At 39.6% G+C, this 22,922-nt stretch overlaps 1 protein-coding gene across 3 annotated transcripts in view; it reads left to right on the top strand.

The window, feature by feature from the left end:
• LOC126268335 (ras GTPase-activating-like protein IQGAP1) overlaps window positions 1–22,922 on the top strand; it is a 345,429-nt gene that overhangs the window by 72,419 nt on the left and 250,088 nt on the right. For all 3 annotated transcript variants that reach the window (XM_049973901.1, XM_049973902.1, XM_049973903.1), the window contains 3 exons: window positions 4,549–4,633; window positions 6,858–6,952; window positions 18,936–19,113. In XM_049973901.1, coding sequence (XP_049829858.1) covers window positions 4,549–4,633; window positions 6,858–6,952; window positions 18,936–19,113 — 358 coding nt within the window. The remainder of the gene's footprint in view (window positions 1–4,548; window positions 4,634–6,857; window positions 6,953–18,935; window positions 19,114–22,922) is intronic.

Genomic DNA, 22,922 nt, shown 5'->3' with positions numbered 1-22,922 from the left:
ACTGACAGTCTCCTCACTGTAGTCGAGGCATATCGATTTTTAGGACTGGTTTTTGATGCCTGATTGACTTGCTTGCCTCACCTTTGTCAGCTTAAGTGGAAGTGCTGGCAGCACCTCAATGCTCTCCACTGCCTGAGCAACGCCAACTGGGGTGCAGATCACTCTATGCTGCTGCAGCTCTAAAGAGCCCCAGTTCAATCCAGCATTGACTATGGGAGTCTGGTTTACAGTTCGGCGGTGCCTTCAACGTTGCGTTTACTCGACCCAGTGCACCACTGTGGCATTCGCCTAGCAACGGGAGCTTTTAGAACAAGTCTGGTGACCACTGTCCTGGTGGAGGCCAGAGTCCCTCCATTGCAGATCCGATGTGTGCTGCACACATTCGTAGTTCTCCTAAGCATCCAAATTACCGTCTCTTTTTCCCACCCGTGGCAGTTCATCTCTCGCATTGGCGGCCAAGGTCAGGGCTCACGATTGCAGTTCACGTGTGATCCGTTCTGTCCGAATTGGAGTCCTTCCCTTTACCACCTCTGCTTGAGGTCCATTCACATACAACTCCATGGTGTACACCTCAGCTGAAGCGTCTTCTGGACCTTTTGCATTGCCCTAAGGCCTCCGTTAACCCCGCTGCTCTCCGCTGCCACTTCCTCTTGATTCTTGATGTGTTCCGGGGCTCTGAAGTTGTTTACACCAACGGCTCTATGGCTGGTGGTAATGTTGACTTCACCTGTGTCAAAAGAGGCCATATTGAATAGCATTCCTTGCCCGCTGGTGGCAGTGTATTCACTGCAGAGCTTGTGGCTTTATCTTGTGCACTTCAGTACATCGGTTCCTGTTCTGGTGAGTCATTTCTTCTCTGTTCTGACTCCCCGAGCAGCTTACAATCAATCGACCAGTGCTACCCTCGCCATGCTTTGGTAGCGAAAATCCACAAGTCTATCTCTGCCCTGGAATGGTCAAGTCATTCAGTGGTGTTTGTGTGGACCCCAGGACACGTTGGAATCCCAGGCAATGAATGTGCTAACAGACTGGCCAAACAGGCTATGCTGAAACTGCTCCTGGAGATGGGCATCTCTGAAACTGACCTGCATTCTGTCTTACGCTGCAAAGTTTTTCGGCTTTGGGAGACAGAGTGACATAACAGTAATGACAACAAACTGCGTGTCATTATGTGTGGAAGTCTTCCCAGCAGGTTTCTCGCAGGGAATCGGTTGTCCTTTGTCGGATCCGCATTGGCCATATGTGGCTCACACATGATTACCTCCTCCATCGTGAGAGTCCACCTCAGTTTCGCTGTGGCTCCCAAATGACAGTCATCCACCTCTTGCTGGACTGCCCACTTTTATCTGCTCTGCGGTGGACTTTTCACTTTCCCCGCACCTTACCTTCAGTGTTGGGTGACAGTGCCTCAACAGCAGCTTTAGTTTTATATTTTATTTGTGAGGGTGGGTTTTATCATTTGATCTGAGTTTTAGCGCATGTTCTTTGTCCCTCTGTGTCCTCCACCCTAGGACTTTTAGGGTGGAGGTTTTAATGTGTTGCAGAGTGGCTGCCTTCTCCTTTTTTATTCTCATGGTAAGCCAGCCATGGTCATCTGCTTTCTTGTTTTTAATCTCCTCTCCCTGTTTCTTGCGTGTCTCTGTGGTTTTGTTGTCATGTTTTGTCCATTGTAGCGTGTGTAGTCCTTTTGTCGTTCTTCTGGTTCTTCCGGTTCTTCCTTTCTCCTGTTATTGTACCATACGTCTTCTTTGTTTTCTTCTTTCCTTTGGGTAATTTGGGTAATTGTTCTACTGGGAACAAGGGACTGATGACCTCACAGTTTGGTCCTCCCTCCCCTTTTTAAATCAACCAAATAAGATCTTACCCAGCAGCTAGAAACAAAGGCAGTACGAATAGTATTATATTGAAGCTAGAACAACTCAGTTCAGAGTTCATTTAGTGGCTTAAAATGTGTACTAACAGTTGCCGGCGTATCCAGGCAATGAAACAGTGAAGTATTGGAAAATCAGGAGTATGAAATTTGCCTACTTTCTTGCTACTGTTTAATTAACTTCCTTAAATAAATATTACTCCTTGTAAACTATGTTGGTGCAGACACTAGAATTTCTTTTTGGCTACTACACCCTTAAACATTACATTTTTAAAAGAGAAAAAGACTGGTAGATAACTTCAACGAAGCTAAAAAAAATTTTGCCCATGGGGGACCTCTAGAAAAGCACTTTCTATGATCAACCAACTTAAATACTAAAATACTCGGATACTAAAGCACACACTTTTTATAGCGAACATTTCACTCCAAGAAAACCTCTTTCTTACTGGAATTTGTTTTCAAAAGTTATTACTGTAATTATTTACACAAAAACAATTTAAATAGTACCTCTTTATATTAAGTTGGCACTACATAAGCCTGTAAAACGGATTACTCAGATTAATCAGATACCAGGAAGGAACCCAATATAGGTGTGTGATTAGGATGAAATAACAGGGTGAACCAGTTTTTTTAAAGTTCAAGAGTGATTATTCACTAATGAAAACAGATTAAGTTAATGGTTCATGCTGTACTAAAGTAAATCACCAAAAAATCGTATCTGGTGGCTGTAGGTTTGGGTGTGGCAAACAATTATGGCGGCTACATTACCCACAATGCGGCCTGCAAGTATCTTGCTGTATCGGTCTAATTTCTCTTCTTGGCATAGTTCAATTTTACATACAGTAGCCTAACAACTCGCAGCAATGCCATAAGCCATTTGCAGTCTTCATTCGAGGCAGTTTAGTGCAAATTTGCTGGCAAAGCTTCTCCAGCTCCATGAGGCTGTTGCTTCATATCACTGCTGCCTACAAACTGTGTGACTGCTCTAGCTAGCGTGCCAGTTCGCCCTTGCCACCTTTTCCACTTCCAGAGCCACTTTCGTTTCAAACAAAAGCACACTGGCTTTTACGTAAAACCTATTTCTTACAGTGTTCCGAAGCGTGAGCATTTCTTACAATTGTTAAATTTACATCAACATGAACACACACACATTTTTAAATACAAAGTGTCATCAGAAACTTATTAAATGTAATAAACAATTTACATAGTATTTTACATACATTTCTCATATGCAATAAAAAGAACTTCAGCCTTCAGTATTGCACACTTTACTTTACATGTACAGAAAATATAGTTTTTAAATGCAACAATTTTAAAGGGAAAAATTATAAAAAATTTAGATAAACCATAAACAAATAGTGTTATAGTGGGTCCATGGGAAAATAATTAAAATTCATCAATATGCCCCCCCCCCCCCATGAATGGATTTGGCCTGCTGGCAGATAGGAGATATTGGAATTGACAAATAGAGCCTGCACATTAGTGAGAAACGGGCCTCAGATGGATGGACCTGATCCGTCAAAGTACACATGTTTGAGGCCTACTGCAGAAATCCACTCATACGTACCCCTCTAATCAGAAGGCACTGTGACATCAGAGATCACAGGCAACATTATAGGCTCCAGAGGTGTCACATCATTTGCCTCACGTGCCCCAATACCACCACAGCCCAAACAGTAGCCTGAAGCCTGTCAGCTCTGGCCAACACAGCTTCCAACTGTTTACGGACATGGCCAATTCCCCCTGCATCATTATGCAATAAACATAGTCCCTCTCCATCTTTGATCAGTTTTCATCTCTACCACACGTAATACAATACTAACCCAAGAAGTTGCTGGGTGCAGTCTCTGTTCTGTTGTCACTACTTCTGGTTTTTATAATGCCATCCAAAGTCAGTTCACATAATACAGGTGCACTAAAATAGTGCAACAACTTAGAGTAAGTGAGCATACAGTAGTCAACACAGTAACATACAATGCTACAGTTCACTTTTTTGCAGAAACACAGGCAATGGAAACTAAACCAAATCCTGTGTACAAACAGAAACTGTTCCTGCTGATGTGTACACTTGTCCCTTCTTCTTATCATTGTTTTCCAGATGCTTCTCCCTTTGCAGATAGAGCCAGCTTTTTTCTTATATTATTAGTTCACTTAATTTTCAGACACCTTCCATAGCACCACATCTCAAACACCTAACTTCTTTTCTGATTTTCATTGTAACTTCTGTTTCCTCTCATTTTCATTCCTGATGTCACATAATTTCTTTGGTCTGACTTCTCCCCTGACTCATGTGTCTTAACCATGAAACTGTCAGTTCACTTAATCTTGTCCTCAAATGCCAAAGAGTTCTCTAACCACATTCTAATTTTTCATTGTGCCTCCTCAGTTTTTTCTCTGTACAACACTTCCCACGTGTCTGAGTGCAGCAGCCTGGCACCAAGCGTGAACTCTGATTAATTCCACATTTTCTTTTATTTTTGCACTTCGTAACAATGTATCTTTTTTTGCTTGGCCATTAGGTTCAATGTCTTAATAAGGAATGCAAAATATTCCTGCTGAATAGTTAATTTTTGTTAAAGTGCAGAGCTGCTTGTTTAGATGTAAGAGTTTATTTATATGAGCCCATATGCAAGTAGCACATGATGTGATTTAATGCTTGTGTTTTCTCATCATTTCAGTCACAGAATGATAGTTCCACAGCTGAAGACTATAGTGATGAGCTTACACTGCCTGAAATTCAAGGTTACATCAATGCTGTAAATGGTTGGTAGCTAGTTATAACATCACTTGACTGATATGTTAAAAAATTACTCATTTGAAATATAACAATGGAAAATCCAGGGTGGAATGTAACAATATTATAAAAAGAATAGTTGCTGCTCACTATATAGCAGAGATGCTGAGTTGCGGTTAGAGGTTAGACACAACAAAAAGACTGTCAGAAAATGAGCTTTTGGCCAATAAGGCCTTCGTTGGAGTCTGTGGCTGCTGAGGCTAAACGTGACTCAGCATATTCGCTGTATGGTGAGTAGCAACTCTCCTTTTCATTTGAAAAATACCTTAATTTCTTTTGTATTTATGCTATTTTTTATACACAATTTTTTAAGTTCAGGTATTACACAAAACAGAAAAAACAGGTGGCTCAGATTGTGCAGCAACCATTGAAATCTTGCATGCTGTGCTCTTCTACATGTTCTGGCACTGGGTGGTCCACCTTGTTTTTGGCAACAGTTTGGGTGCGCCCATTCATTCTGTTTGACATATGGGATGCCAATGTAAATTGTAATACCAATGTAAAATGCTGTGCGGGGGTTGCAGCATAGCTCGTATATAATGTAGCTGTGTACACTGGTGGCACAACCTCTGATGGGGTAGGATAAGCCTGTTACAGAACTGGAGATATGGCAGGGGAGATCTGTCTGTGTATTAGGTTTGGGGATATTGCCTGCCTGCGAAGGGCTTTTTGAGGCCTTCAGCATACTGGGCGAGGGAGTTCTCATCACTACAGATGTGTCTGTCATGGGTGACCAGGCTTTATGGGAGGGATTTTTTTGTGTGGAAGGGATGGCAGCTGTCAAAGTTCACGTACTGTTGGTGGTTCGTGGGTTTGATGTGGACTGAGGTATGGATTGGAGCCATCTGAGAGGAGGAGATCAGCATCTAGGAAGGTGGCACGACCGATGGAGGAGGACCAGGTGAAGTGAATGGGAGAGAAGGTGTTGAGATTGTGGAGGAATGGAGATAAGGTATCCTGGCCTTGGGTCCAGATTATAAAGATGCCATTAATAAATGTGAACCAGACTAGAGGTTTGGGGTTTTGGGAAGCTAGGAATGTTTCCTCTAGGTCACCCATGAAGAGCTTGGCATAGGAGGTGCTATGCGAATGCCCATGGCTATGTCACGAATTTGATTTTATAACTTCCCTTCAAAGCTGAAGTAGTTACGGATTGGGATGTAGTTGGTTAGGTGTAAGATGAGTGAAGTGGTGGGTTTGGAATCTACAGGGTGTTGGGAGAGGTAGTGTTCACCTGCGGCAAGGCTGTGGGCAGGAGGGATGTTGGTGTATAAGGAGGTTGCATGTTACAGTGATAAGTAGGAACCAAAGAGGTATGGGCATGGGGATGGTGGAGAGCTGGTGCAGGAAGTGGTTTGTATCTTTAATGTGGGAGTCTATTTCCATGGTGTAGTTGGACAATTACAGTGTCCCAGTTTTTGGGAAGTTATCCACAGTAAAAGTCGAACCACAATGTCATAATAAAATTGTGGACACCCAAAAGATGCTTGTAAAAATGTACAAAGTATGACTAATGAATGAGCCGGGCTCGATAACACCACTTAGAATGTATTGTAAGGTCCACTAGATACCAGCTGTATAAAACTAATAAAGTAAAACTTAAAAATCCGGGTAATGTGTGTGCTTCTGCTCTGTTACTAACTGGCCAGTGTGCTGTAAGCAGCCTGTGGAGGCCAGCAATACACTGGGAGGTGGTAGGCCATTGTCCTAACAGGAAAACAATGACATAGGACTTATCAAAATATGAAACAGTGTAAAATTTGACATATTGTCATTCATGTACCAAATATAGACACACATAACTTGTAATGTTACATCTAGACTGGTAGCTTTCTATCAAAAGACCTTGATGACTGTAGTAAAATAAACAGTATTCTACATAACTGAGTATTAGAAAATAAAATGCAACAAGTCATTGATAAAAGTGGTTTAATACAAAGAATTAAGCTTTATTTGTTTAACTTGGTTTTTGTACTGTCAGATCACTTGATGCCAATACAAGAGTTGTTTCCTTCTGACAGCAGACATACATTTAGTGTCAATTACTGGAATGCTCTACACAAGGGTATGCTGTTTCTCAGGGTTATGGTTATACCCCATTTTTATAAAAAAGAAACTATTAGTTTGTTTTAATGTCCTGTACTTGTAATTAATTCGTTAGTAAGCAAAACATCTCTTTTTCTCTGATTGCAGTGTGCTGGCTTTGGCAACAGGCTTTAGGTGCAGCCCATGAAGGTGATGTGGAGTTACTGATGACTGTTCTATGTCACAAATACCTTAAACTGGAGGTGTGTGATAAAGTCAAAAGTCAAGTATTGCTGATAAAGCATTTTGCAAAAAGATGCATTAATACTAATCTGTTGTAAATTATGGAAATGTTGCATGTGAAGAGGACAAAAAAAAGTTATATTAATTACAGAATGTTCAAAGTTTTATTATGTGGCATGAAGATGGGTGACTGTTGTGCCTCACTGGTTTGTAGGTACCCACAAACAGCATTTCATTTTCTATCAGTTTTCCACCATGCATCTTGCATTTTGACTGTGCCCTAAGGAATTTTAAACACCACAATGTGTAATGGCTTGCGTGATTTAGGCACCGAAGTTTTGATGATATGAAATAGTTGTACCCATTACTTAAAACTCTGAAGCAAATACCATTTTGAGGAGATTACTGAACCAGTGAAGAATGAAAATACAGCAGATTATGGCAATAAATAGGTTATAAATTAGTAAGGAGTTTGGATGTAAGCACTGATTTTTCAGGCACAGTATCAACAAATGGTAGCAGGCTGTGGCAGAATGATCCTTTGCATCTAGCATGCAGTTTGTCAGCTAATTCTGAAAATGGTCCCTGTAAATGTTTGTTCAATGTGCTGTAGAATATGGTGTATTTCTTTTAGATTGTTGGCCTTCTTTTGAAGTAAATGTTTCCAGTGTACAACAAAAATGGTTTCAAAGTTGTAAATGAAGAGTGATGCATCTTTTCCAGTGCAACAATAAGAACACATCACTTCTGGCGAAAAATCAGCTGTTGGACTCTATTAGGAACAGTTAAAATGAGTACTCAGATATGGCAATAGAAACACAAAAATCTAGTAACTAGTCAGTTGCCAAAATCCTTGCCAGTACACCAGGAAAGGTGAGGCTGTATTGAATGATCCTATTTAATCAGCGAAACATTATTGTGACAAGATCGTACTTACATTGTTTCGAGATTATCAAGTGATGCCACTAATCTCTCTTCTGATAATTGAGATAATGAAAAGGAGAGAGGGGCATACATGGCAGCACAGTGTATCATAGCTGAAAGTTACAACGAGACAGATACTTCTACATGTATGAATTTAAAAATAGTGCTTCAGCAATGAAAATGCAAGCTCTTGGGTAGATTAATAATCCTAAAGTGATTAACTGGGGTTCACTGGCTGTATGCAGAACACACACTCTTTGCTTTTCCAGTGTGGTTTTATTTTCGTATCTTGCTAGTTGATTTTTACATTACTGCACTGAATGTGGCATCTATAGATAACAGTGAGAGCTGCCTAACCTCCTTTGTGTAGTAAATTAGAGCATTACTGTCTCTGAGAGACGCAAAGATTATTGGAGTCTTTTCCCAGAAAGTGACATGAATCACTATCAAGCCATAGAAGTTTTTATAGACATAGACATTAATTTTAAGTGGTAATTGTTGTGAACTGGTTTCATTTTGTGGCTAGTTTTTATTTATTAACTGTTATTGTTTGTTACCTTTCATGTCTAGAAATATTTGTTTCACATTTTCAACAGTTTTCCATAATTTTATAACAACGCACACTACTTCTCAGCACTTCACAATAAACTTGCAACAATTAATTTTGAAGAGTTCTCAGTAACATTTCAAAAAAAGTGTATTTTTTATCTTCAGTGTGCTTTTGTACTCTTAGAAAATGCGAATTGCACGTTTGAATGCTTTTCTATATTCATTTTTGACAGCAGCAATGTCCATGATGTGAACTATCGCAACTGATTTGGGAAAGTGTGGTTGAGAGTTTCCACACACGTTAGAATTTGTGGGAAGGAGTGTCTCTGATGCTGAAAATGCATAGTATTGTGAGTAGGCAACAGAATCGTCTGTAGTTGTTCAATTAATGTATGTGTGTGAAAAAAAATCACAACACCAAAAAATAATTAATATAGAGTAGCGAAATTTTGGGAATACATGTGCCTAGGTATTTCAGCAATTAGCATTTCAAGATTACAGGTTAACGTAAGTGTAAAAATTGCAAATGTGAAATGCTGGTACATTAATAACTGGTGTAACAGCCTGAACGTTGAGTGCAAGCATGGAAATGTGCATGCATTGTGATGTACAGATGATGGATGCCACTTTGTGGGACAGAGTTCCATGCCTGCTGCACTTGGTTGGTCAATAAGGGGATGCTGGATGATGCTGGAGTTGTCATCTGACAGTGTCCCTTATGTACTTGATTAGAGGCAGATCTGATGATTGAGTAGGTCAAGACAACATGTCAACACTATGGAGAGCAAGTTGGGTTACAACAGCGGCATGTGGGTGAGTGTTATTCTATTGGAAAACACCCATGGAATGCTGCTTATGAATTGCAGCACAACAAAGTTGAATCAGCAGATTGCTGTACAGGTTAGCAGTCAGGGTGTGTGAGATAACCATGAGAGTGCTTCTGCTGTCATACAAAATCACACCCTAGACCATAACACTCTGCTGTCCAATGAGATCTTGGTTGATACCACTGAAGTGGCAGATGGCAGTAGTTTGGGGTCAGTGGAGTGCGTGCTACTTGGCATCTGGCTCAGATCTATCCTTGAATTAACCGATTTGTAACAGTTTGTTGTGTCACTGTGTTGCCAGCTGCTGCTCAGATTGCTGCTGCTGCAGATGCAGTGCAATATGCCAGAGCCATACACTGCACGTGATGGTCTTTCTACTTGGTAGTGCCACTTAGCTGTCTGGCGTCTGGTCTTCTTGCAACCATACATTCTGTTACCACCACTGCTAGCAATTATGTACAGTAGTCCTGTCACACGAACTCATTTAAACGAGTAGTTGATAATGCTGTCTTTGTCACCTTAAAGGCATTCTTCACTAACATCACCTCTCCAGCTCCAGTTTCGAAGGTAACTAATGCTCACAACTATTACAGTGTGTATTTAAAACAAACCTGATTTGCATCCTTGTAGCGGTGCTATTAGCCCATTCTTAAGCGACTGGTGCAAAATCTGAATACACATACATCATCTTTCAGATGTAGAAACATGCATACCAATTTTCGTTTGTGTTGCACAAGTCTTTCGTGTTGTGATTTTATTTCTGTTTGTGTATTTCCCAAAAGGTATCAAAGGCAGTCTGTTCTATAGTTCAATTGTTCAAAGTAACCGGACCCAAGACAGCATCGTTGTCTGAGTAACACACATTTGTAGAGAAATGAAATAGATATTTTTTTAACAGTGCACAGTGCTGATTGCTCTGTAACCGTCGATGGTCGTTATGCATGCCACTGGTTCCTCCCCTTATGAATGCAGCTTCATTATTAAATAGTATTTAAAGAATCATATCTTTCTTAATTTTTAATGAGTGACAGCGTTCAAATGACGCATCACTGTTTACAATGTAATAAGTTCCATGAACTATATGGGAGACGGACGGTTTTTAATGAAATAATACTCAGCCAACTTTAAAATTAATGCATGTTTATTTACACAAAATCAAAGCCCATTATTTGCCATTTTAGTTAACAAAGTTATTTGTGAAAAATAATGTCGTCAAGGTGATGTCCATCATTTTAAATGCAGGACTCAAGTCTCTTCTCTAAATCCTCCATCACACAGACTAAAATCTCTGCATTCTTCAACTTGTCCAAATTTCGTGGTTTATGGTTATAGACACAGTTCTTAAGGTACTCCCACAGAAAAAAGTCACATACTGGCAAGTCAGGAGACCTGGGAGGCCGAGGAACATTGCCAAAACGTGAGATAATCCGGCCAGGAAACATGCATCTAAGAGAAACTAGCAGTTTAGTGATAAAACATAAGTATAGGTGATGTCCATGTTCTATGCTTTTGGGAGCACCGTATTAATTACAGTATAGAAAAACTTGTGATGGACAATTATTATATGACGACATTATTCAGCAGAAAATATAAAGAAAAAGATATCATATGTCAGTAGTAAAACTATGCAATAGCCTCAGGGAAGTGCAGTCTCTTTTTGAAGCTGTTTGATACTCTCCTAATATATACATTCAAACACGGAGCAGCTGTAATTGTGCTTGGGCACTTCAATGTAAAGTTTCTAACAAATTCTGGAGACAGGTCAGAGCAAGAAAATTTGATGTCCTCACATAAACTTGCTTCTGTAGCTAGTTTCCCTACTACAATAACTTCATGTGCAAGCACACTAATTGATAGTGTATTTATAGCCCAGACCAAAATCAGCACTACAATTACCAGTCAAGTCTTGAATGGTTTCTCTGACCATGATGGACAGAGACTCATTATTATCAGTGCAAATATCTATGAGAATGAATATAGTCTGCGAAGGAAAACAGCTTGGACAAAATGAAGAAACTATCCAGTTTTATTTAAATCACATCTCCAAGACATAGACTAGAGATCTGTGTATAATTTAGATAATGCCAATTCCAAGTACAATCATTTTAGTAATGACAAAACACTGATGTTTGAAAGTACCTTCCCAAAAGATATATAAAACCCAAACCAAGAAACTCGCCAAAAAGCCCTGGGTACATATGGTATTAAGATTTCATGCAAAAGGAAATGAGAACTGTACATCACCCCAAAAATTTCAGACAACCCCAACAAATTGAATCACTATAAAAAATATTGTAAAGTACTAACTAAAGTCATTCAGAAGTCAAAGAGCTTGTGTCTCTGCTCCAAAATTTACAAACCTACTTGGTTTAAGAATCATGAAAGAAGGTTGTATACGTGGAAGAACCCTGGAGACACTAAAAGGTATCAGATAGATTATATAATGGTAAGACAGAGATTTAGGAACCAGGTTTTAAGTTGTAAGACATTTCCAGGGGCAGATGTGGACTCTGACCACAATCTATTGGTTATGACCTGTAGAGTAAAACTGAAGAAACTGCAAAAATGTGGGAAATTAAGGAGATGGGACCTGGATAAACTGAAAGAACCAGAGGTTGTACAGAGTTTCAGGGAGAGCATAAGGGAACAATTGACAGGAATAGGGGAAAGAAATACAGTAGAAGAAGAATGGGTAGCTCTGAGGGATGTAGTAGTGAAGGCAGCAGAGGATAAAGTAGGTACAAAGACGAGGGCTGCTAGAAGTCCTTGGGTAACAGAAGAAATATTGAATTTAATTGATGAAAGGAGAAAATATAAAAATGCAGTAAATGAAGCAGGCAAAAAGGAATACAAACGTCTCAAAAATGAGATCGACAGGAAGTGCAAAATGGCTAAACAGGGATGGCTAGAGGACAAATGTAAGGATGTAGAAGCTTATCTCACTAGGGGTAAGATAGATACTGCCTACAGGAAAATTAAAGAGATCTTTGGAGAGAAGAGAACCACGTGTATGAATATCAAGAGCTCAGATGGCAGCCCAGTTCTAAGCAAAGAAGGGAAGGCAGAAAGGTGGAAGGAGTATATAGAAGGTTTATACAAGGGCGATGTACTTGAGGACAATATTATGGAAATAGAAGAGGATGTAGATGAAGACGAAATGGGAGATACGATACTGCGTGAAGAGTTTGACAGAGCACTGAAAGACCTGAGTCGAAACAAGGCCCCCGGAGTAGACAACATTCCATTAGAACTACTTACGGCCTTGGGAGAGCCAGTCATGACAAAACTCTACCAGCTGGTGAGCAAGATGTATGAGACAGGCGAAATACCCTCAGACTTCAAGAAGAATATAATAATTCCAATCCCAAAGAAAGCAGGTGCTGACAGATGTGAAAATTACCGAACTATCAGTTTAATAAGCCACGGCTGCAAAATACTAACGCGAATTCTTTACAGACGAATGGAAAAACTGGTAGATGCAGACCTCGGGGAGGATCAGTTTGGATTCCGTCGAAATGTTGGAACACGTGAGGCAATACTGACCTTACGACTTATCTTAGAAGAAAGATTAAGAAAAGGCAAACCTACGTTTCTAGCATTTGTAGACTTAGAGAAAGCTTTTGACAATGTTGACTGGAATACTCTTTTTCAAATTCTAAAGGTGGCAGGGGTAAAATACAGGGAGCGAAAGGCTATTTATAATTTGTACAGAAACCAGATGGCAGTAATAAGAGTCGAGGGGCATGAAAGGGAAGCAGTGGTTGGGAAAGGAGTGAGACAGGGTTGTAGCCTCTCCCCGATGTTATTCAATCTGTATATTGAGCAAGCAGTAAAGGAAACAAAAGAAAAATTTGGAGTAGGTATTAAAATTCATGGAGACGAAGTAAAAACTTTGAGGTTCGCCGATGACATTGTAATTCTGTCAGAGACGGCAAAGGACGTGGAAGAGCAGTTGAACGGAATAGACAGTGTCTTGAAAGGAGGGTATAAGATGAACATTAACAAAAGCAAAACGAGGATAATGGAATGTAGTCAAATTAAATCGGGTGATGCTGAGGGAATTAGATTAGAAAATGAGACACTTAAAGTAGTAAAGGAGTTTTGCTATTTAGGAAGTAAAATAACTGATGATGGTCGAAGTAGAGAGGATATAAAATGTAGACTGGCAATGGCAAGGAAAGCGTTTCTGAAGAAGAGAAATTTGTTAACATCGAATATAGATTTATGTATCAGGAAGTCGTTTCTGAAAGTATTTGTTTGGAGTGTAGCCATGTATGGAAGTGAAACATGGACGATAACTAGTTTGGACAAGAAGAGAATAGAAGCTTTCGAAATGTGGTGCTACAGAAGAATACTGAAGATAAGGTGGATAGATCACGTAACTAATGAGGAGGTATTGAATAGGATTGGGGAGAAGAGAAGTTTGTGGCACAACTTGACTAGAAGAAGGGATCGGTTGGTAGGACATATTTTGAGGCACCAAGGGATCACAAATTTAGCATTGGAGGGCAGCGTGGAGGGTAAAAATCGTAGAGGGAGACCGAGAGATGAGTACACTAAGCAGATTCAGAAGGATGTAGGTTGCAGTAGGTACTGGGAGATGAAGCAGCTTGCACAGGATAGAGTAGCATGGAGAGCTGCATCAAACCAGTCTCAGGACTGAAGACAACAACAACAACAACAACAACAACAACAGTTACAAAATTAAAACTGTATGGAAAGTGATAAGGGGTGAGATGTGCAAATTTCCCCAGTAGGACCCAAAACATTGTTCTCAACAACAAAGGTAGAGAAGTGCAAAGCCAAGAGATAGAGGCAAAAATGGTTTAATGGTCACTTTTTAACTGTTGCGGAGAACACAGGATGCAATAGCTTCTTAGAAAAGGCCATAAAAATATTGAAAGACCATTTCTAAAATTCCTTATATATGTATAACTCCTATAACAGTGCAGCAAGTAAGAAAAAACATAATTTTCTTATAGAGTTAAAATTCAACTGGTGTCAACTACACTTTCAGCAAACTGCTAAAAGCCTGCTGGTAAAAGCCTCTCTCAAACAAGGTATCTTCCCTGACAGAATGAAGTATGCTATTGTAAAGCCCTTGAACAAAAAGAAGATGCCACAGAGGTTACAAGCTATCATCCTGTATCTCTTTTGACTCTGTTTTCTTAAGTTTTAGTAAAAGTAAATATATGCCAGGATGGTCAATCATCTAAAAAACTTTGCAGTAATAAGTAAAATTAAGTTTGGATTCAGAGGAGATATCTCCACAACAAAAACTATATTTTCATTTAGCAAAACCGTTTTGGGATACACTAACAAGGAGAAATTGCCTGTTGGCACATTTTGCAACCTGTGCTATGTCTTGGACTGTGTGGGTCACAGAATACTTATAGAGAAAGCAGGCCACTATGGAATCCAAGGACAAATGGGCAACTGGCTCAAATCCTGTCTACAGGGCAGGCAACAGAAAATAGTGTTAGAGGATAATAACATGCAGGTGGAAGGGGTGGTGTACAACTGGGGCACAGTACATCATGGAGTTCCACAAGGTTCTGTCCCTTGTCCCCTGCTATTTCTTATGTGTATTTGAACGACTTACCTCTGTCCTCAAACACAACAAAAAACTTTACAATATTTGCAGGTGACACGAGTATTGTTATACACAGTAGTACATCCACCAACTTAGAGTTAAATGCCAGTGAACTACCTGCCAATGTTCTGAACTGAGTGATACTAAATTTTCTATCAATAAATCTCAGCAAAACCAGTTACATTCACTTCTACTCTGGCCACAAAAGCCCATAGGAGATAAACATTGCACATGAGAGCTTGCAGATACAGAGGATGCATTGTTCAAAATTTTTAGGTGTCCATATGAATAGCTGGCTTAACTAGGAACACCACATCCACCAAACCGTGAAAAGGCTTAGCTCAGCAACATTTGCAATCCTGATAATCATGAAAATTGAAGACATCAATGTCTCAAAATCTGCCTACTTCTGTTGCTTCCATTCACTTACGCGTTATGGAATGATCTTCTGGTGCAATTCATTGATGTCAAAAAAATGTCATTGCAAGACACAAAAAGGTTGTTTGTGTGGAGTGCCTCTAAGAATCATACGTTGGAATCTTTTTTTAAGACAAAGGGGTGCTAACGACTACCTCACAATATCACTCTTTTCTGTCAACACATTCATGCTTCACAGTCCTCCTCAGCATGAAATTAATGAGTCATACCATCATCATAACACATGAAGAAAATCTGATATACACTGTGATCTGAAAAATTTGTCTCTGGTGCAAAAAGGTGCAAAATGTGCAAGCACAGAGATATTGAACACACTTCCAAGGAAAGTGTCTACGAGGTAGTAACATACCAGTTAAAAGTAAGCTTAAGAATTCTTCTTTAAAAAAAGTTTCTATTCTCTAGAAGAATTCTTTAATAGAGATAGATAAGATAATTTGTGTATTTCTGCTTTAATATATCTTTCTGCTTTAATTACATTAATTTGTCTTCTTTAAGTCAAGATATGATCTTTTTACTTCATAAATTACTGTTTGGATAACATCGGAAAATTGTTTCATAACCTCTTTTGTAAGTGCAGTTAGAACTTATTGATTGTGTTTTTTTAATCGTCATTTTCAAATTTGCGTTCTTAATCTTGGTTTTCGGTCCTTAATGATAAGAACATACTAATAAATAAAATGATTTGACTCATTCAATATCCATGCATTACCATGCAAAAATGGACCTGTGCAACATGTATCACAATAAATAAATGATGTCACATATTTGGTTCATGTTGTTCTTGTTGTTGTTGTTGTTGTTGTTGTTGTTGTTGTTGTGGTCTTCAGTCCTGAGACTGGTTTGATGCAGCTCTCCATGCTACTCTATCCTGTGCAAGCTTCTTCATCTCCCAGTACTTGCTGCAACCTACATCCTTCTGAATCTGCTTAGTGTAATCATCTCTTGGTCTCCCTCTACGATTTTTACCCTCCACGCTGCCCTCCAATGCTAAATTTGTGATCCCTTGATGCCTCAAAACATGTCCTACCAACCAGTCCCTTCTTTTTGTCAAATTGTGCCACAAACTCCTCTTCTCCCCAATTCTATTCAATACCTTCTCATTAGTTATGTGATCTACCCATCTAATCTTCAGCATTCTTCTGTAGCACCACATTTCAAAAGCTTCCATTCGCTTCTTGTCCAAACTATTTATCGTCCATGTTTCACTTCCATACATGGCTACACTCCATACAAATACTTTCAGAAATGACTTCCTGACACATATCTATACACAATGTTAACAAATTTCTCTTCTTCAGAAATGCTTTCCTTGCCATTGCCAGTCTATATTTTATATCCTCTCTACTTCGACCATCATCAGTTATTTTGCTTCCCAAATAGCAAAACTCCTTTACTACTTTAAGTGTCTCATTTCCTAATATAATTCCCTCAGCATCACCCGACTTAATTCGACTACATTCCATTATCCTCGTTTTGCTTTTGTTGATGTTCATCTTATATCCTCCTTTCAAAAAACTGTCCATTCCATTCAACTGCTCTTCCAAGTCCTTTTGCTGTCTCTGACAGAATTACAATGTCATCGGCGAACCTCAGTTTTTATTTCTTCTCCATGGATTTTAATACCTACTCTGAATTTTTCTCTTGTTTCCTTTACTGCTTGCTCAATATACAGATTGAATAACATCGGGGAGAGGCTACAACCCCGTGTCACTCCCTTCCCAACCACTGCTTCCCTTTCATACCCCTAGACTCTTATAACTGCCATCTGGTTTCTGTACAAATTGTAAATAGCCTTATGCTCCCTGTATTTTACCCCTGCCACCTTTAGAATTTGAAAGAGAGTATTCCAGTCAACATTGTCAAAAGCTTTCTCTAAGTCTACAAATGCTAGAAACGTAGGTTTGCCTTTCCTTAATCTTTCTTCTAAGATAAGTCGTAAGGTCAGTATTGCCTCACGTGTTCCAGTATTTCTACGGAATCCAAACTGATCTTCTCCGAGGTCGGCTTCTACTAGTTTTTCCATTCGCCTGTAAAGAATTCGTGTTAGTATTTTGCAGCTGTGGCTTTTTAAACTGATTGTTCGGTAATTTTCACATTTGTCAACACCTGCTTTCTTTGGGATTTGAATTATTATATTCTTCTTGAAGTCTGAGGGTATTTCACCTGTTTCATACATCTAGCTCACCAGATGGTAGAGTTTTGTCAGGACTGGCTCTCCCAAGGCCGTCAGTAGTTCCAATGGAATGTTGTCTACTCCAAGGGCCTTGTTTCGACTCAGGTCTTTCAGTGCTCTGTCAAACTCTTCATGCAGTATCGTATCTCCCATTTCATCTTCATCTATGTCCTCTTCAATTTCCAAAATATTGTCCTCAAGTACATTGCCCTTGTATAAACCCTCTATATACCCCTTCCACCTTTCTGCTTTCCCTTCTTTGCTTAGAACTGGGTTTCCATCTGAGCTCTTGATATTCATGCAAGTGGTTCTCTTATCTCCAAAGGTCTCTTTAATTTTCCTGTAGGCAGTATCTATCTTACCCCTAATGAGATAAGCCTCTACATCCTTACATTTGTCCTCTAGCCATCCCTGCTTAGCCATTTTGCACCTCGTGTTGATCTCATTTTTGAGACGTTTGTATTCCTTTTTGACTGCTTCATTTACTGCATTTATATATTTTCTCCTTTCATCAATTAAATTCAATATTTCTTCCGTTACCCAAGGATTTCTTCTAGCCCTAGTCTTTTTACCTACTTGATCCTCTGCTGCCTTCACTACTTCATCCCTCAAAGCTACCCATTTTTCTTCTACTTCTTCTACTGTATTTGGTTCATCTGATGAGTAAAAAAGGACATGCAAAGCCTGTTGTAAGACTGTGCTGAACGATGATAATGTATTGCTGTTCCTTCCTGTTTTATTGAATGACTCCTAAGCTAAACAGAATCATTTAACAGTCTACAACTTTAGTCCAGTGTGTTACAAACTAAAAAAGGACAGAGGCTGTTCAGAATTAGTATTCCAGCAAGAGCACTGCTGCGACCTTGGCTTCACCTTGACTTGTGCATGGGTAAAAACACAACTAAAATTGTTGAAGTACAAAGAATCAGTTGATTGAACTACCTGGAGAGGATATCAGATCACAGGAAGCCAAGAAAAATAACTGGAGATGGTTATCTTCTACCAGAATGAGTATGTGAGTAAAAACAAGATCGATAGATAATTTATTGGTAGACATTGCCAAGATGCAGGTTTAGGATTGCAGGAGAAAAGCAAGGAAACATATGATGATCTGCATTTTAGCTGGCATCAGCACAAATTGTATTAAACAGTATAGTGGTACTTTATTAATACAGTTTGATGACATCTATCAAAAACAGTGAATGAAAAAGAATGAAGTAAAACTGATAAACAAGAACACTGAGATAATAGCATTAGAGTGAAGTACTTTTTTTTTTAGATGAATGGCACCTTTTTGTACTGCTACCATAATTAACTATGAATTTTTCAACATTTTTAAATTCTTATTGGTATCATTTGAAACTCTCTCTCTGCTGATGTGACGTTATTATGTGAGATATATAAAATATGTTCAGTTAATTTTTGTACTTTGTGTTGGTGTACTGCCAAGTTTAGAGTGTTTTATGTAATGAATGTTCATGTGATATTCTTTCTTGTAGGCTATTAATGATAGGTTCTGCACTCTGTATTTGGAAGAAATTAGATCATTGTGGGAGAAGCACCAAGACAAGGCCAATGATATGCGAACAATACTGGATGATTTTAGTTGTCAAATTGTAAAGGAGCTGCAGGAGGCTATTATCAGAGCCAATGAAAATGGGTACCGCTCTCTGCAAAGTGAGTAAATGTTTCACAACTACTTCAGTGCAGCCATTATTTTCTTAGTTAAATGTCCTGTGTTATGTATTTGTAATAATAATTAAAATGTGGTCATTTCATTTTTACAGTTCCTAGAATAACTTACTCTGGTCGTAGAATTTAGACATATTTCATATACATAATTGTCTACGTACTTTCATTGATGAACTAATATTAGATATGGAGGTATTGTGAATAAACAACTTTAATTTGAATGTTAACAAATTACTGTGCTCTGAAAGACATTTTTTCTTGTTGCATAACCAAAGAGCTATAGCTTTTTTGCTGCACTCTTTACTGAGTCAAAGCTGGATTGAGTAGTTGCTACTGTGGATCATTTTTCATACAATAAATGTCCCTGGTTTATTAAAAAAATGATAATAAATTATTGGCAACAATTTCATTAGGTGATAAGTGTACTGTGAAGATGTAAATTTTAATCAGAAATTTTTAAATAAATACATACAAGAAAAGCACAAGAGAATATAAAATATAATTCTCACTTTTGTTCCTTTGTTTGTTCTCAAAAAGGAACTTTCAGTAAAGAGTTATCACAAATTATTGCATTTTTAAGGTATTGCTGATTGAAAATGTTACCTTACTGATGTTTTTTGAGTCAAAAGTTGACAATTACTCCTACAGAAAATGTAAACTGTACCCAAATCTTTAACCATATCTACATGTTCAGATCCTTATCAATATGTACAACCAAAAACATTGGAAATTTTTTAACTATGGAATGTTTCATGCTGGTATCCTACATTTTTAAAGGTTTTACATTTGTTTGCACTATAAAACTAGACAAGTGGTTTCTTTTCAAAATTAAATGTAAGTTCAAATTTGTAAAATCAGAAGTTACAAGAAAAGTAAATGTAAACTCATTATTGTGAAATTGGATGTGACAAAAAATAAAAAAAACTGTGATGCCATTAATAACTTATCAAGCAAAATATTTCTGAGGTGGGGTGTGCATTGGACACTTATACAGAGCAGCAAGATTCAAATGCTCATCTGGTCATCCAGATTTAGATTTTTTTTTTTTCTCTAAATGGCTTAAACAAATTACAGGGTGTCTCATTTAAAACGGCGACAGCTGTTTTGTTTCCCATCCTTGGTCATTCAAAGATGTGTTCCCCTAATATTATCAGTCATTAGGATGTTAAACCCTAAACATCCTTCTTTTCAATACAATATTAAAAGCCATTGATATAAATTTAAGGTTTATTCTTGGTCATACATTAAATATATTTTTCCAGAAAACTCATTCTGGAAATTGAGGTACATTTTGCATAACACCACACATGATAGGTAAATTTTCAACACTTATGGAAAGGATAGATTGCTATTGCTGCACAGATGACACGTTGAGTTGCAGACGTGCACCAAAAAAAGCCTGTTACTCATTAAGCTTTTGGCTAAAGCCTTCGTCAGAATAGAAAAACACTCATGCATTTACACAAGCAACCACAACTCGCACACACGATTGCCATCTCTGGTAGCTCAGGCCAGACTGGAACTTGAATGCATCAAATGGAGCCACTCTGTAGTGGAATGGAGAAGGGGGAGGGATAGCAGGGTATCGGTGGGGGAAGAGGAAACACTGCTGCATGATGGAAGGTGCAAGGACAAGAGGTGGCAGACAAAGCTACCTGATGCAAGTATGGAAAGCTGTTGAGGACGGAGGGAAGCAAAAAAGAGGGAACAGAAAGGAGAGGAGCAGAGAAGGGGAAAGATTGATGGGTACATTGGCAGAGTGCAGTGCACACTGTGGTTGAGGAGACTTGATTTGTGTGGTGGTGATAGGACCCAGGGGGTGGAAACTGTTGAGTGGAAAGTGTGAGGACATCAGGTTACCATAGCTTGAGGCCAGGATGATTCCGGAGGCAGAGAATGTTTTTAAGAAAAACTACAATTTGTGGAGTTTAGAGAAGCTGGTGGTGGAGGGGAGGATCCGGATGGCCCAGGTTGTGAAGCAGCCATTGAAATCAATGTGTTGAGTGGCATGTTGTGCAATAGAATGGTACATTTTGCATTTGGCTACTGTTTGGTGGTGCCCAATTGATCTGGTGGATAGCTGGTTGGTAGTCATACAAATCTAAAAGTAGAGCAATTATTGCATCAGAGCTGGTACACAACATAGCTCCTTTCGAAGATTGCCTGGCCTCTGATGGGGTAGGATAAGCATGTGACATAACTGGAGTAGGAAATGATGGGTAGGTGAATGGGACAGATATTGCACCTGTATCTTCCACAGTGTATGATCTCTGTGGCAGAGGTTTAGGACTGGGAATGGCATAGGGATAGACTAGGATGCTGTGGAGGTTGGGTGGATGATGGAACACCACTTTAGTAGGAGGAGTGTAGAGGATCTTGGATAGCATGCCCATCATTTCAGGGATCATATCCCTGTGGAAGATCCACGTGCAAGACATGACCAATCCACCCTCCCAACACTTCCTGTCCGGAGTTCTGTCACATGCTTATTCTGTGCCATCAGAGGCCAGGCCACTTGTGAAAGCAGCCACGTCATGTACCAGCCCTGCCACAGTCATTGTGCAGCTGCCAACCAGCTGTCCACCTGGATGAGTGCCACCATCTGTGGCCATGAGCAAGGTAGACCACCCTGTTGCACAACATGGAGCTGAATATGAAATGCTTGATTTCAATGGCTGCTTCACTACACGGGCCATCTGGATTCTCCTGTCGACACCAGCTTTTCTGAATGGTGCAGATGTAAGTTTTTTTTTTTTAAACATATTTCTGTTCTCAAAATCGTCCCGGCCTGAACCTATGGTAACCTACTGTCCCCACATCCTCCACCCTACAGTTTGTGCCCCTCTGTCCTATCACCTCCTTCCACCTCACGCCTCCTCACCCTCATTGTGCAGTGCTCTCTGCCAATGCAACCACTGATCTTTTCTCGTTCTATGCTCCTCTCCTTACCACTCCCTCCCCCCTCCCCCCCTTCCCCTCCTTTCCAGCAGCCTTCTGATGCTCCACAAGGTAGCCTTGTCTGCCACCTCTAGTCCCTGCATGCTCTGCCAGGCAGTGGTGTTTCCTCTTCCTTCGCCCATACCCTGCTATTCCTCCCATTTCCTGCTCCGCTATAGGTCTTTGCTCTTGTTTGACACATTTAAGTTTCAATCTGGCCCGAGCAACTGAAGATAGTGGTAATGTATTTGTGAAGTGTGCTTTCTGGTGTGAATTTATGTGTTTTTCTTTTCTGATGAAAGCTAAACTTCTTATGTAACAGTTGTTTTGTTGTGTGTGTCTGCAACTCAACGTGTCACCTTTATGGTGAGTAGCAATCTATCCAGTCCATAATTATTGATATTCCAACTTGAATTTTTCATTGCTTGATGAGTCAGTTTTTTTTCCTTCTTCTTTCTTCAATGATATTGGTAAGTGCTAGGTAAAATACAGAGTGGAAGGAACGTAACCACTCACCATGCAGCTGAGATCTTGAACTGTCAGCAGGTGCATCCAAAAGACTGGACTTTGCTGAGCTCCTCTAGAGCATGAGTAGTGTGTGTAAGAAGAACAAAGAGATGGAAAGGAAAACATGGTTGGGAGGGAGAGGTGCCAATAGAAAGGAATGAGGCACATGCGAGCTTGCCTTGGGGTTGTCAGTGGAAAGGAAGTTTTGTGTGGCAAGTGGAGGAATGATTAGTCCACAGCAGGGGGGGCTGGGTGGGAAGGGGGTGGCGATAAGAGATCAGCGGAAGGAGGAGATGCAGAGGGGAAAAATAAGAGTGTAAATTAAGGGAGCGAAGGTGAAGTCACAGGGC

The sequence above is a fragment of the Schistocerca gregaria genome, chromosome 1 (assembly GCF_023897955.1).
Source record: "Schistocerca gregaria isolate iqSchGreg1 chromosome 1, iqSchGreg1.2, whole genome shotgun sequence".
Classification (NCBI taxonomy): Eukaryota; Metazoa; Arthropoda; class Insecta; order Orthoptera; family Acrididae; genus Schistocerca; species Schistocerca gregaria.
This window is presented reverse-complemented; position numbering and strand designations above follow the sequence as displayed.